The sequence below is a fragment of the Pygoscelis adeliae genome, unplaced genomic scaffold (assembly GCF_000699105.1).
Source record: "Pygoscelis adeliae isolate BGI_AS28 unplaced genomic scaffold, ASM69910v1 Scaffold113, whole genome shotgun sequence".
Classification (NCBI taxonomy): domain Eukaryota; kingdom Metazoa; phylum Chordata; class Aves; order Sphenisciformes; family Spheniscidae; genus Pygoscelis; species Pygoscelis adeliae.
In genome coordinates, this window is record NW_008825108.1 from 6,885,732 (window position 1) to 6,898,719 (window position 12,988).

At 38.2% G+C, this 12,988-nt stretch overlaps 1 protein-coding gene across 2 annotated transcripts in view; it reads right to left on the reverse strand.

Moving 5' to 3' along the window:
- Positions 1 to 4,935: 4,935 nt before the first annotated feature.
- Positions 4,936 to 12,988, reverse strand: part of RAB3IP (RAB3A interacting protein) — a 26,790-nt gene continuing 18,737 nt past the window's right edge. For both annotated transcript variants that reach the window (XM_009327552.1, XM_009327551.1), the window contains 3 exons: positions 9,880 to 9,979; positions 9,708 to 9,777; positions 4,936 to 5,296 (listed from right to left, as the gene is read on the reverse strand). In XM_009327552.1, the coding sequence (XP_009325827.1) occupies positions 5,214 to 5,296; positions 9,708 to 9,777; positions 9,880 to 9,979 (253 nt within the window). In that variant the 3' untranslated portion in view covers positions 4,936 to 5,213. The remainder of the gene's footprint in view (positions 5,297 to 9,707; positions 9,778 to 9,879; positions 9,980 to 12,988) is intronic.

Genomic DNA, 12,988 nt, shown 5'->3' on the forward strand with positions numbered 1-12,988 from the left:
GTCAAAGCAAATATGCACTGTGAGGAACTAAAGCAACAGGGAAAATGGCATCCTTTTTGCTCATGAATTTCAAATAATCTTACAAAACAGATCTATAAATGCGCTTAGCCGCCAGCTGATGCATTTGGAAGCCAAAACTGAACCACTGACAAAGCAGAGAGACTTCCTCGGTGGCGGCATTCTCCACTTGATATTGCAGGACTCAGCTTTTTTTTCCTGTAGCCTTGAAAGACAATGTTCTAGCACTGCTGTGACTAATCTCGGAGGCCATCAAGTCAGAACTAGGAGTTTATTACTCTTGCCTTGTGAGGTGGCATTATAAAGCCAACCCACAAGCCAGAGTGCTAAGCTGGAGAGGCCTTACAGTTAATGTTGGCCTTACATTCAATGAAGCTAACCGCTGCTTGAAAAGAGTGCAAACCCTGCTTTAAATCAGCTTGCTCCCTTTTCAGATTTACCCATGGTTTAACAGCAAGAGGAGCCTAGCTACTACATGCTGAATGAATGATTAGCTCTTGTAGCCTTGACACATATCTAATCTCAGTGTCCAGATAATGAAGTTCAGCCATCTAACAGCATCCCTGTTAGCAGACCTTTGTCATTCTAGCACTACACAGCAGAACCACACATTACTGAAGGAACATAACCTCCCATGATGTTTATTTTTCCTGTATTAAATGGAATTGACAGGGCTTCTTTCCCTCATGCTTGCCCAGACAGATGCTCTACCAAACTACCTTCTAAAAAGAGTTAAATTAGTAATTCTAGAATTACAATTGTAATTCTAGTTAAAGAGCTCATACAGCTAAAATATCCGAGATACCTTCTACCATCAAATTATCGTTGTCACAAAAGCCAACAGAACTTAGCCCCTACTCCCTGGAGTCCTGTTTTCCAGGTCAGTTCCTAAAAAAATTTCTGATTATGAATTTTTTTTAAATAATTCAGGTCCAACACTATTTTGAGTATTTAACAGCTATGCAATGCAGTACTTGAACAAACAGTTTGATAACAACAAACATTATGTTGCTGAAAGCAAAGTCGAGAAAGCTTGTTAGCTTTTTCATGTCGACAACTTGAAAGTGAACTTAAGAAACATAGTATGAATTTCCTAAGATCTATAAACAACAAATTTGCTGACTAGCAGCCCTAGATTGCGGTTCACTTATTTAAGTTTCTTGGCTTAAATACATTTTCTTGATCAGTGCTAGAGAATCTTTAATTTCCTAGTTTGAAATTAAAACTCAAAAGTTAGAGTTGCCACTTCTCGCATAAGCCAACAGTGCCAGAAAAAAAAAAAATCACTTATTTAGCACAATGGAAATTAAATGCAGGGAAACAAAAATTGTCTACGTTATCTAAAACGGAAAAGGCAGTTTTCCAAGTTACTTTGACATCAGTATCACATGACCAATACTTGCACAGGTAATAGAAAGAAAACAAATACAGAAAGAGAAGTTTGGAATTGGAAGATTAACATTGAAAAAGTGCAAAGTGAGAACTGGAGCAAAGGACAGAAAATATTTAGTAAAAAATAAAACAGTAAAAAGTACATAAGCTTTCGAACAGCCATTTTGAATCACATTATAATAGGGCCTGAGAAATGCAGTTTGATTATGGAATCTATTAGAAAGTAAATTTTGCGGTAAGAGAAAAGCAGGAGACTAACAGGACCTGCTTAGATGTAAAATGTCTTGGGGAAAAAGGCAGAAGGACAGATTCCAGCCAAAAGACAAAAAAAAAATTTAATTTCTCAGAATGATCTCGAGGATACTGCCACAATTACCATTTTACCAATTATAATCAGGCCATTTCAGAAGAATGGTATTAGTGGAAAGAAAACCCTCTTTAACCCAACCTGGTACGATAGAGCAGGGAGGGAGCTCTCTAACCTCATGAAAATCACCAAGATTTCAGAAATGATAGATTGCAAGGAGACCTCAGCCACTTCCCGATTCTTCTTCCTGGCAATTACCACAGCGGTACTGCAGGCTCTGCTAGGTCCACCTTCCCGCTGGTCTTCTGGCCGAAGTACACAGAAAAAGGCACTGCAGTGCATCTGTACCATTTGTACTACTTCATTCTGGTACCACCTTACACGATAGCTTTGTGTAAACAGAGCTTTACAGTTTGGGGCTCTTCTTCCTTTCTTCATCAATTAACCCCAAACAATTACTGTATTTTTGCTGCCACCAGAAATTGTTAAGACTCTCTCTTAAAACTTGTCTCTTACCTTCAAAGAACTGCTGCAAGGCCTCATTTTCTCCCACCACATCCATGAAAAGCCAGAAGTGTTTGCCTTTCCTACTGCTTGAAGAGTCCCACTGAGAAAAATGCACCGTCTCTCTTCCAGACGATTACGAACGTGCCAAGGAACACATCATGTTTTTGTCAGAGGTTTCAATGACTGTCCCAGCTGATTTCACTCCTTCATAACTAGAGCCAGGGCTATACTTAAACTCTGCTACACGTAAAGCAGAACCTGACAAGGCTTTTGAGGCAAGATGAAGGTGATATGCGTTCTTCCATTCAGTATGTCTAATGTTCTTGTTTTAAGGACCTTTGGTCCCAGTACTAGCCATAATTACACATGCGCAAAAAAATGCAGCAATAAAAATTACTTATCTTGTCTCTGTACTTTCACTCAGGTGATATAATTAATACTACTGATGAAAGTAATCAAACATGCAAGAGCAAAGCCATCACTGTTTTCACTGTATGCACTATCCCATTTAAGCAGCTGAGCATCAGACTATCCAACTACTACAAAAAAATTACATTTCACAGCAGTTTGATTATAGGGAAGCAGAACTTCTACATTATTATTATTAACAAAACTAAATTACAGATTAACCTGTTTGTCTAGGGTAACACTGAAAAACATATGGGAAAGCTGAACATTGAACAAAGGTCTTTTAAGGCTAGCAGCAAATCCTTTTTCACTTTCTTTAAATTGATCTTTGTACACTGAAAGTTGCCCCTGTTCCGTCACCTCTAAGCAAACAGGAGAAAATTATTCAGACATTTTGAGTGGGCATCTGCAAGAAGCATTTGATTGTGAACAAAAGCGTCAGTGAAATCACAAAGTCTGGAATGAGGCCATTTTCTGAAGTAGTTACATTCACCAGACAAGTAACTGTTGCGCAATTTTTACAAGCCCCAGACACTCAGTGACACAGGTTCCTCACGATAAGCAGCTTATATTAAAAATATAGAAAAGAATTTCAGGGAAGGGACTTGAAGACAGAAGCAAGCCAATCAGTATCTACAAGATGTAGATAGTATCTACAAGCCAAACAGTCGTCACCACCAAGATACATTGGGCCCATCTTTGTAGTCCCTAGTATGAGAAAATCACCTCAGCATAATAAACTTTAGATATCATTTATGCCTTGACACGATGATGTATAGAAACGACCCCTGCTCTCTGCTTGAATGAGCAATACTTGTAAAGGATTAAGTCAGAATAGCAGCAGCTACCAGCTATCATTTAACTACTGTTAGCTACTGCTGGAAACAGTTTGATTTCATTATGTAAACTAAGGATTAACAATCATTTAGGAAGCATTTATGAGCCTAACACAAAACACAATACCAACAAATACAGTTTGTTTTCTAAGAGTGAGTAAAACCAGACTTCCTTAGCATTACTGAAATAATAAACAACCTTTTAACAATTGAAGGTAGAATTCTTCCAGGTTTCTACAGTAGAAACTATTACCCAGTGACAGGAGGCTGATGAAAATGTTTCATCAGTACTGAAACAGCCCAGGCTGGACATACTCCACCACTAATAAAATATGTAAGTTCAATTGTTTGTTTTAATGTTAACATTGAAATGCTTGTTCAAAGCCAACGCTTGCAGTGTTTTCAGGCACATATACATGCAAGCAACACAAGTATGGTATTAAATTTCACTGCTCATGCTACTTACTTTTGTAAAAACAGAGAACACTCCATTAAGACAATGACGAATAGTGTTATTTTTGTTCTGCATCAAACAAAAGAAATCTGTATCCACTGAGATGCTTCTTGTTAAAGAACCAACTATATAAACTTGCCTTTATTTCTAATGTTTGCCAGTTTACCTGCCAATGCTTTAATCTTATCTGTAATTGATAAATGGCTGTCACGATCAAGACCTAGTGTTTTTCAAAAGGGCTTTTACATAGCAAGCCTACCACATACCCACAACTATGTTCCTTGTAACCTAATAACTGCTTTCAGCTTAGACTATGCCCAGGGAAAAACCTGAAGTGCCAAAGTAGCACTTGAACAGAAAAAGCATCTTCCTTAAGAAGCCATGACCTTTTTTGGGTGCTCTTTGTAACAAATTGTATGTGTGAAGAAACTGCTAACATTACATGGAAATTACCATCAGCGTGTTAAAGAAATCACGTAATGGATGTTTTTCAATTTCAAGGGCAGCTGTGGGAAACTGATGTACAAAACACTGGAAATCCCAAAAAAGCAGGAGAGAAAAAAATCACTTAAAGGAATGAAAAAAACTCTAATGAAATAAAATTAGAGGGGAAGAGAAAGTTTTTAGCAGTCAGATAGGAATCGGGACAGATTTCTAACCAAAGAGTGACCAAGGTAATTTTATTGTTCCTTGATGTTTGAAAAGCACCCTACTTTAGAGAGAAGATACCCAGATTTATTATGCTGTTGACTCTTCACCATATATGTTTCTCTTCTTACACTGTTTTAAAAGTGAAAAATATAGGAAAGCAGCACTTCAAAGAATTCCAAGTTCTCCTAGTTGTCTGTTAACTGTATTGGCATACATGCATAGAGAGATACCTAAACACTACAATGAAGAAAACGTCAGGCATTTATTCCCTCTTCATAAAATCATCTCGGTTTTACATTTTGGAATGACTTACCAGGGAGGTTCACACCATTCTGCATCACAAAGAACAGAAGACAGACACGGCTTCAGACTAACACTTTAATCAGAAGTTTTGGTTTTAAATGTAAATTACAATCACTAATACACTTGCAAGTGCTTACCACATTTGTTCAACTAAGGATTATATGTACGCATATACAGCAAAAGTCAGTTTAAAACAATCACAGTACTTCTTAGTGCAATCTGCAAAAGGAGAAAGATCTTGGACCCACTTTGTGGAAATAAATATCAAGTGACAAAAAAAAGATTCAGCAATTCTAGTTATTCAATGAAGTTCATGCATGCGCAAGAGTAAAAAGATTTAGAGCTCTTCCTTGTAATAGCCAAGTTTTGCTAGTGACATCTCTCTTCTCAGCTGCATAACTTCCCAGAACATCTGTTCCACTAAAAAAAAAAGACAGAAATATCATTAAACATACTGAATTCATATTTTATTTCAACTGATGTATACAGGCTGCCTCACTGTACATCAGTTTAGGGGAACTTTAGAAGTAATAAACACGTCGTAACACCAGAATTAATATGTGTGAGGGCTGTTTGTGCTTGGTTGTGGCAAAATTTGTTAAAGTATTTATTTTAAAAATTCTAAATGATGGTCCTATAAAAAATTCCCCAAGTTTTAGATGATTTCTATTTAACTGCCTGACTAACGTAGTGGCCTTCTATGATGGAGTGACTACATCAGTGGACATGGGAAGGGCTACAGATGTCGTCTATCTGGACCTCTGTAAGGCCTCTGACACAGTCCCCCACAATATCCTTCTCTCTAAACTGGAGAGGTATGGATTTGATGGGTGGACTGTCCGGTGGGTGAGGAATTGGTTGGATGGTCGCATCCAGAGGGTAGTGGTCAACGGCTCAATGTCCAGATGGAGATTGGTGACGAGTGGCGTCCCGCAGGGGTCCGTATTGGGACCGGTATTGTTTAATATCTTCGTCAATGACATAGACAGTGGGATTGAGTTTGCAGATGACACCAAGCTGAGTGGTGCGGTCGACACGCCAGAGGGACGGGATGCCATCCAGAGGGACCTGGACAAGCTTGAGAAGGGGGCCCATGTGAACCTCATGAGGTTTAACAAAGCCAAGTGCAAGGTCCTGCACCTGGGTCAGGGCAACCCCCAGTATCAACACAGGCTGGGGGATGAAGGGATTGAGAGCAGCCCAGCAAGGTGCACTCGCAGCCCAGAAGGCCAATCGTATCCTGGGCTGCATCCAAAGAAGCATGGCCAGCAGGTCAAGGAGGGTGATTCTGCCCCTCCTACTCTGCTCTGGTGAGACCCCACCTGGAGTACTGCGTCCAGCTCTGGAGCCCCCAGCAGAAGAAAGACATGGACCTGTTGGAGCGGGTCCAGAAGAGGGTCACAAAAATGATCAGGGGGATGGAACACCTCTCCTCTGAAGAAAGGCTGAGAGAGTTGGGGTTGTTCAGCCTGGAGAAGAGAAAGCTTTGGGGAGACCTTCTTGCAGCCTGTCAGTACTTAAAGGGGGCTTATAAAAGAGATGGCGGCAAACTTTTTAGCAGGGCCTGTTGCGACAGGACAAGGGGAAATGGCTTTAAACTAAAGGCGGGTAGATTTAGACTAGATAGAAGGAAGAAATTCTTTATGCTGAGGGTGGTGAAACACTGGGACAGGTTGCCCAGAGAGGTGGTGGATGCCCCATCCCTGGAAACATTCAAGGTCAGGTTGGACGAGGCTCTGAGCAACCTGGTCTAGTTGAAGATGTCCCTGCCCACGGCAGGGGTGTTGGACTAGATGACCTTTAAAGGTCCCTTCCAACCCAAACTATTCTATGATTCTATGAAATTGGGGAACAAAAATACATCAGTACTTCTTCTCAGCTTCAATTAAGTGCTGTTTCTCATTTTAATTGCCCTACCCTTTGACTCATTTTTTGTAAAATTAAAAGAATGCAGGAAAAAAAAGTAGAACTTGTTGGATAAGAATTGTTTCATCACAGAATCTGTAATTTTGTTGTAATTCTTCCACTTGTAATCTTTCTTCTTCCCTCTTTTTTTCTACCAGTAATCTGGCAGCAGCAATAAATTGGGGGGGAAAAAAGACCTTTTTTTTAAAGTTTCATCTGTATTTTGCTAAACTTGATGAGCCTAGTGCATACCTTAAGCTTCTAGACACCATAGCAATATGAATCAAAATTAAGTATATAATTATACAAGACCAAAATAATTTCCATGCAGTAAAGATCATGATGTAGAATGACTACAAAGATTATTAACCCAAGCAACAAGTACAAGGTCTTCCCAACCATATTTCAAAACCCATTTTTGTGAAAGTGACCTCTGTCTCAAAAATTGCATGGTGCATGAGTAGAAATACATGCAATGCACTATGCAGACAATTATCATGAGTGCCTACATTCTTCTAACAGTATTGTTGAAGTATTTACATAAAGCCACAAACGCAAATTCTGTTTTTAATGGTAAACACGACAACTGAGCTGAAACACCGAACTCAGGTTTCTTCAAAACTTCTTGTGAAGAATAAATAATTCTGATAACACTGAAAAAGCTTCTTTATCTCAATAGCAAAGTAAACAATTTTTAGTTGAAACTATATAGGTCCTTTTAGTCCATGTCCTGGTTTCGGCTGGGATAGAGTTAATTTCCTTCCTAGTAGCTGGTGCAGTGCTGTGTTTTGGATTTAGGATGAGAATAATGTTGGTAACACACCGATGTTTTAGTTGTTGTTAAGCAGTGCTTACACTAGTCAAGGACTTTTCAGCTTCCCAAGCCCTGCCAGCGAGAAGCTGGGAGGGGGCACAGCCAGGACAGCTGACCCAAACTGCCCAAAAGGGATATTCCATACCATGTGATGTCATGCTCAGTATATAAACTGGGGGGAGTTGGCTGGGGGGCAGCAACCACTGCTCAGGAACTGGCTGGGCATTGGTTGGCGGGTGGTGAGTAATTGCATTGTGCATCACTTGCTTTGTATATTCTTTCATCATTATTTTCCCTTCTGTCCTATTAAACTGTCTTTATCTCAACCCACTAATTTTACTTTTTTTCTCCCTGCTTCTCTCCCCCATCCCACTGGAGGGGGACAGGGAGCGAGTGAACAGCTGTGTGGTGGTTAGCTGCCTGCCAGATTAAACCACAACACTCAAAGCCTTTTAACTATAAACCAAATTAAAACTTAAATAACACATTTTCAAGATCTTCTGCAATGCTAGTACATCCATAAAAATTACCACCATCTGAAGGTTTTATTGAACATAATTTAATATACGAAATAGGTGAATTTCTGGTGAATTCCATGAAAATAATTCCCTTTGACAAGGAAAGTTAACAGCATTATTTTTTGTAAGGAACAGTCTCTATCACTTTAGGAGTACCTCAGGTTAGAAATAGAAACAAAAGATTTGGGTGTAGCTAAAATACTGAGATCTTGAACTTGGGAAACATCAGAAGAGATGACTATAGGTGAGGTAGATCAAAGTGGGGCTAACTCTAGCCAAATTCTGGATGAAGCCCATCCACACAGACTCAAAGAATGAAAAGCACAAACATCCATAGACATTACAATGCTGTTTTACTCTACTTTCAAAAATGCAACTGAACTGAAAAAAAAAAAATTTTAGAAGTGAAAGTAATTTTTTTAATTAACTATTGACACAGGGCTAATGACACTTTTTCTGCTATCTGTGCTTAGCAAATCCAGGAGCCCAAGGGATATGGTCTATTTAAAAAAAAAACTTGGACTGAGGGCTGTTGGGCAATATTCTTTGACCTGGACAGGAAATACAATTAAATCAATTGTGTACAGCTTAAACACAATCAAATTATCATAATTTTCTTTTATAGTGATAAACAGGTAAAATAGTCTTGCAAATGAAGACCAGTAACTACAACTCCAATACGCAATACATTTTTAAATTCCACAAGTAACTAGATGTACAGTGCATACATTTTTCATAACCATCCTCTTTTATATGGACATACTGAAACTGAATAGCACAGTTAAGCAAATTTCCAAATTACTGCGCAGAGAGAGTTTAAATAGCCAGTTGTTGGGTATGCTATTCTGACAGGAACAAAGCGACCGGGTAACTCTGGTGGGGGAAAAAAAAAAACCCAGCCCGAAGCAATGGCAGTAAAATCACATTTCCCTTTTGGCGTGGGGGGTAATCAAGCCTTACATTGTCAGATATATTTATAACCAGAGCCCTAATCAAGAGACTTTGCTATGCCACAGCAATGACCAAGACCTCATTTTTCAGCTGCACTCAGATGAAGGATTACGGTATGGTTTCCTGTTTATTTTTTTACAGTTTAACCCAAAATATTGTCATCCTTGCCAGGTCTCCCTGAAAGATAGTCTGACAAGAAGGGCTGTGTGAATTCTCAATGCACAAAAAGAGAAGGCGCACCAAAACATCAAGTGAAAGAAGAAAAAATGGCCCAGATCAAACCAAACAAGTTTTTTCTTGGTCTAAAATATGTCCATATTCTGTGAAAGAGCCTTGATTTTTGAAAACTGTGCAGAAAAACTGTGACTAACTCATCATTACAGAATTTTTCATAACATTTCTTACTGAGTAACATAAGTGGTTTTTACATGGACTAAAAATCACTGCTTTTTAATTTGTTCTTAAAAAAAAAACTTTATTGGAGGGTGGGATATCACCAAATTCTCATAATTACAACAATGACTACCAACAGATAGCTTTCCTGTAATGTCAGGTCACTGCTGTTGTGCACAGATAGCAAGTTTTAGGCACATGCACTATGTAAATTTCTATTTATATATGCCAAATACAATTTCCTACTCACCATCTTGCTGCTTCAACAGTCCTTGCTGGATGTATCGAATATACGTAAAGAAGTTACACACAGAAGTGATCTGAACCCACATAAAAATAATGGTCGTTAATATCCTTTTGTATAATGGTATGGAAAAATAACTAACTGCTACTCAAAATGAAATCACAGTAAATCTACTTACCCTGTAACGACAGAAAGGAGAAATGTAGTAATAACTGCTTGAATCTCCTAATTTGATTCTATGCTTGCATGACTTACTTTGTCCACTGAGAGCACATTTCCTACAAAACATAAAGTTTGCATGATTTAATAAACAGATCTGACATTAATGTCTAAACACCTGCATGTGTTTAAGGCGTTAATGTAATTGCTTCATATTGGCCAGATACCCAAGTCTCTGCCTTCATTTTACAAGTTGCAATTATTACATTATGTTGCCAGTTATTTTAGTTCTACAAGGACTAATTTTGTTTCAATACCAGTGCATCGTGATGCATTTCGGATTTTTAAAACTTTCTTCAGCTCTGGTCATGTACTTCCATATTCACTAATTCAAGCTGGCTTGACAACTGTGGAACAGTGGAATTTCTTTAACTCTTCATATGTGAAATAAACATTGTTTAAATTATCAGTTGATGCCAACATTTAAACAGATTTTTTAAAAAATTCTGCTTGATGTTGCATTTCATCATAAAAAAAAAAACAGCCCTACAGAATAGCAGTCAATCCTCTGAAGCCTCTCTCAGATGCGTTCTAAGACCAGCTTTGCATTTACGCCCAAATTGAAATCATATTTTATTTTCAGAGTATAAAATAATTTGAGACAAAGGAAAATAGGCAGTCTGGCAATAATTCTTTCCATTACCATTATAAAAAGTGATGGTAAAATAATCAAATTTACTACTTCTGGTGTATTGCAAGTATGTCATATTGAGGAACAAGGAAAGGTCAGTAGTCACCACAAATTCTTCCCAAAAAAAAACAATTCAGGAAAAGGGAAAGAATTTTTTTAAATTTCCTCCAATATTCTTTAGAAAAAGAAGGTTTGAATCTCTTGAAGAAACTACTATTAATACAATCTTAATAAGTGTAAATAAAACGGGAATTTGATTTATTTGGAATTTCTATATTGCAGCATCTCAGATGAACTGGGTTGTCATGGCATCCACTGCCATGATTGAAGAATATATGAATTGATTTTAAAAGCTGCTGGCTCTTCTCCCTTCCATTTCTACCTCACAAAATTAGGGAGTCTAAGAACAAGCAGCCTTTCAAAAGTGAAACAAAAATTACTAAGCTTCTGTGGTTCTAAACAGTGGCTCAGAGGCCCTTTTAAATAGCCTGCAGCTGGTCCACAGAACCATCTAAGACAGGAGAAAATTGAAGAGTGTATATGATTTTCCATAGCAATTTATGAGGACTGACAGCAGTTCATTGATCCAAGAAATCCTACAGTAGCTGAAGCAAGCTGATGGCAATTTCAGTCAAGCTTTTGTGAGAAGACAGACAGACTTCCAATGCTAGGAAAATAAAGCCCTTTTTTCCTTCTGGCTATAGAATTACCTTCTATATGTTATCTTCCATCACACCAGGTTAAATGCTGGCATGACAGTTACTACTACTGACTCAGTTCTGCACTGTATAGCACACATACAGCTTTACACTTTGTTCCCCATGGGGACAATGATTCAAATCCCATGGGGAAACCCAGCTGTTTTCATTAAGGCAGCCCTTACTACACACCATCACAGGCACTATTCAATAACTTCTGTATATCAAGAACCTTTCTTCCCTATTGCCACAGCTCTCTGCCCTGCGCTCCTTATTTTGCTGTTGGGCTATTACCTGCTATTTTATGCATCTGTTCCCCCATTCCCCAGGCAATTGTACAATAAAATAATTCCTTTAAAGTCATTACTCATTTTCATTATTATTTATTTACAGTTTGTCTGTATTTTGTTACCTATTTAAGAACATGGTTTCAATAAAAATAGTGCCTTGCACTGTATAAAAATAATAAATATGAAACTACCACTCTACTCTGATTCAGTGAAAACTGGAACACCTGTTTCCCATTCAGTGCCAGTAACCATATATAAGGCAACACACATTTGCTGTCAAATTACACTTAAATACTCCATATTCCTTACCTATTACTTATCTACATGCAATACCACAAAAGGTTTTTGGTCACTACACGACAGTGGGAAAAGGGAGAAAGGAGTACACCTGGCCTTTTGATACATCTGAAGTAACTAAATTACGATTTATGCAGAGTCATCTCAAAACATTAATCTATACCTAGCCAACTATTTAAGGATTACATAAATTCTAATTAAACACTTATCTTACACTGGAGAAAATAGGTTAAAAATCTCATGAAACTTCTGAATGATGCAATTGAGTCTTCTGTTTTTGAGTAAATATTTCATCACGTTAAGACGTAGGAAAGTTGCTTGAACCACAATGATTTTAAATCAATTTGCCAATTGCTCTTTAATGACACGTGACTTGTTTCAGTAGCTTCTGGCTGTCCAGATTCTCTACTGCATTCATGGAACACAGCTCACAGTGGTGTATCTTGGACTTGAAATCACCACCCCTTGAGTAGCTCCCTTATTGGTGGTGGGCCCGTCTGATGAGGTGCTGTTACAGCTCAAAGAGCATGTTTTCTGGTGACAGGAGTGAGCTGAAGAATGTATGAATGCCTGAATTTTGTAGGCTAGAAAGGATCAAATACTAAGTCATAAAACACAATTTTCACTTTATACAGCTTTTTTAAAGATAAAGTAAAAAATTTTGAAATATGTTAAATGTATTTTCTCTTCCACTCAAAACCAGAGAAAAAAAAAACTAAAAACCAATAGCAATGAGAAAAAAAACCAACACGAGCCAGATGAAAAAGTTTTGATGCAAGTTTTCTATCAGACAATAGAGCTCTGTCAAAACAAGTATTACAGAGAGAACTGTCAACTTGTCCAAAAGATCTCCAACAGAAAAGTCAAGGCCTTCTCAGGATTTGGAAGGCTCCAGATTAACATTGATCTTGCTTGCTTAACCCTGACATACACTAAAGCACACTACAAATCCCTTCCTTCTCCTCCACATCCATCAAAGCCCCAGTGCCTCAGGCAAGTCCCTCCCACCTAACTTTAATGTCTATATCAGTACCTGACAGCAAGTCTTGCTTCAGATTCCTCTAAGACCATTCCAAAATTTCTAGAATAACCTTCCTGTCATTCAAGCATACCTCCTGCTTTAGGTTCAAACTCACCTTCACCTTCATTCCT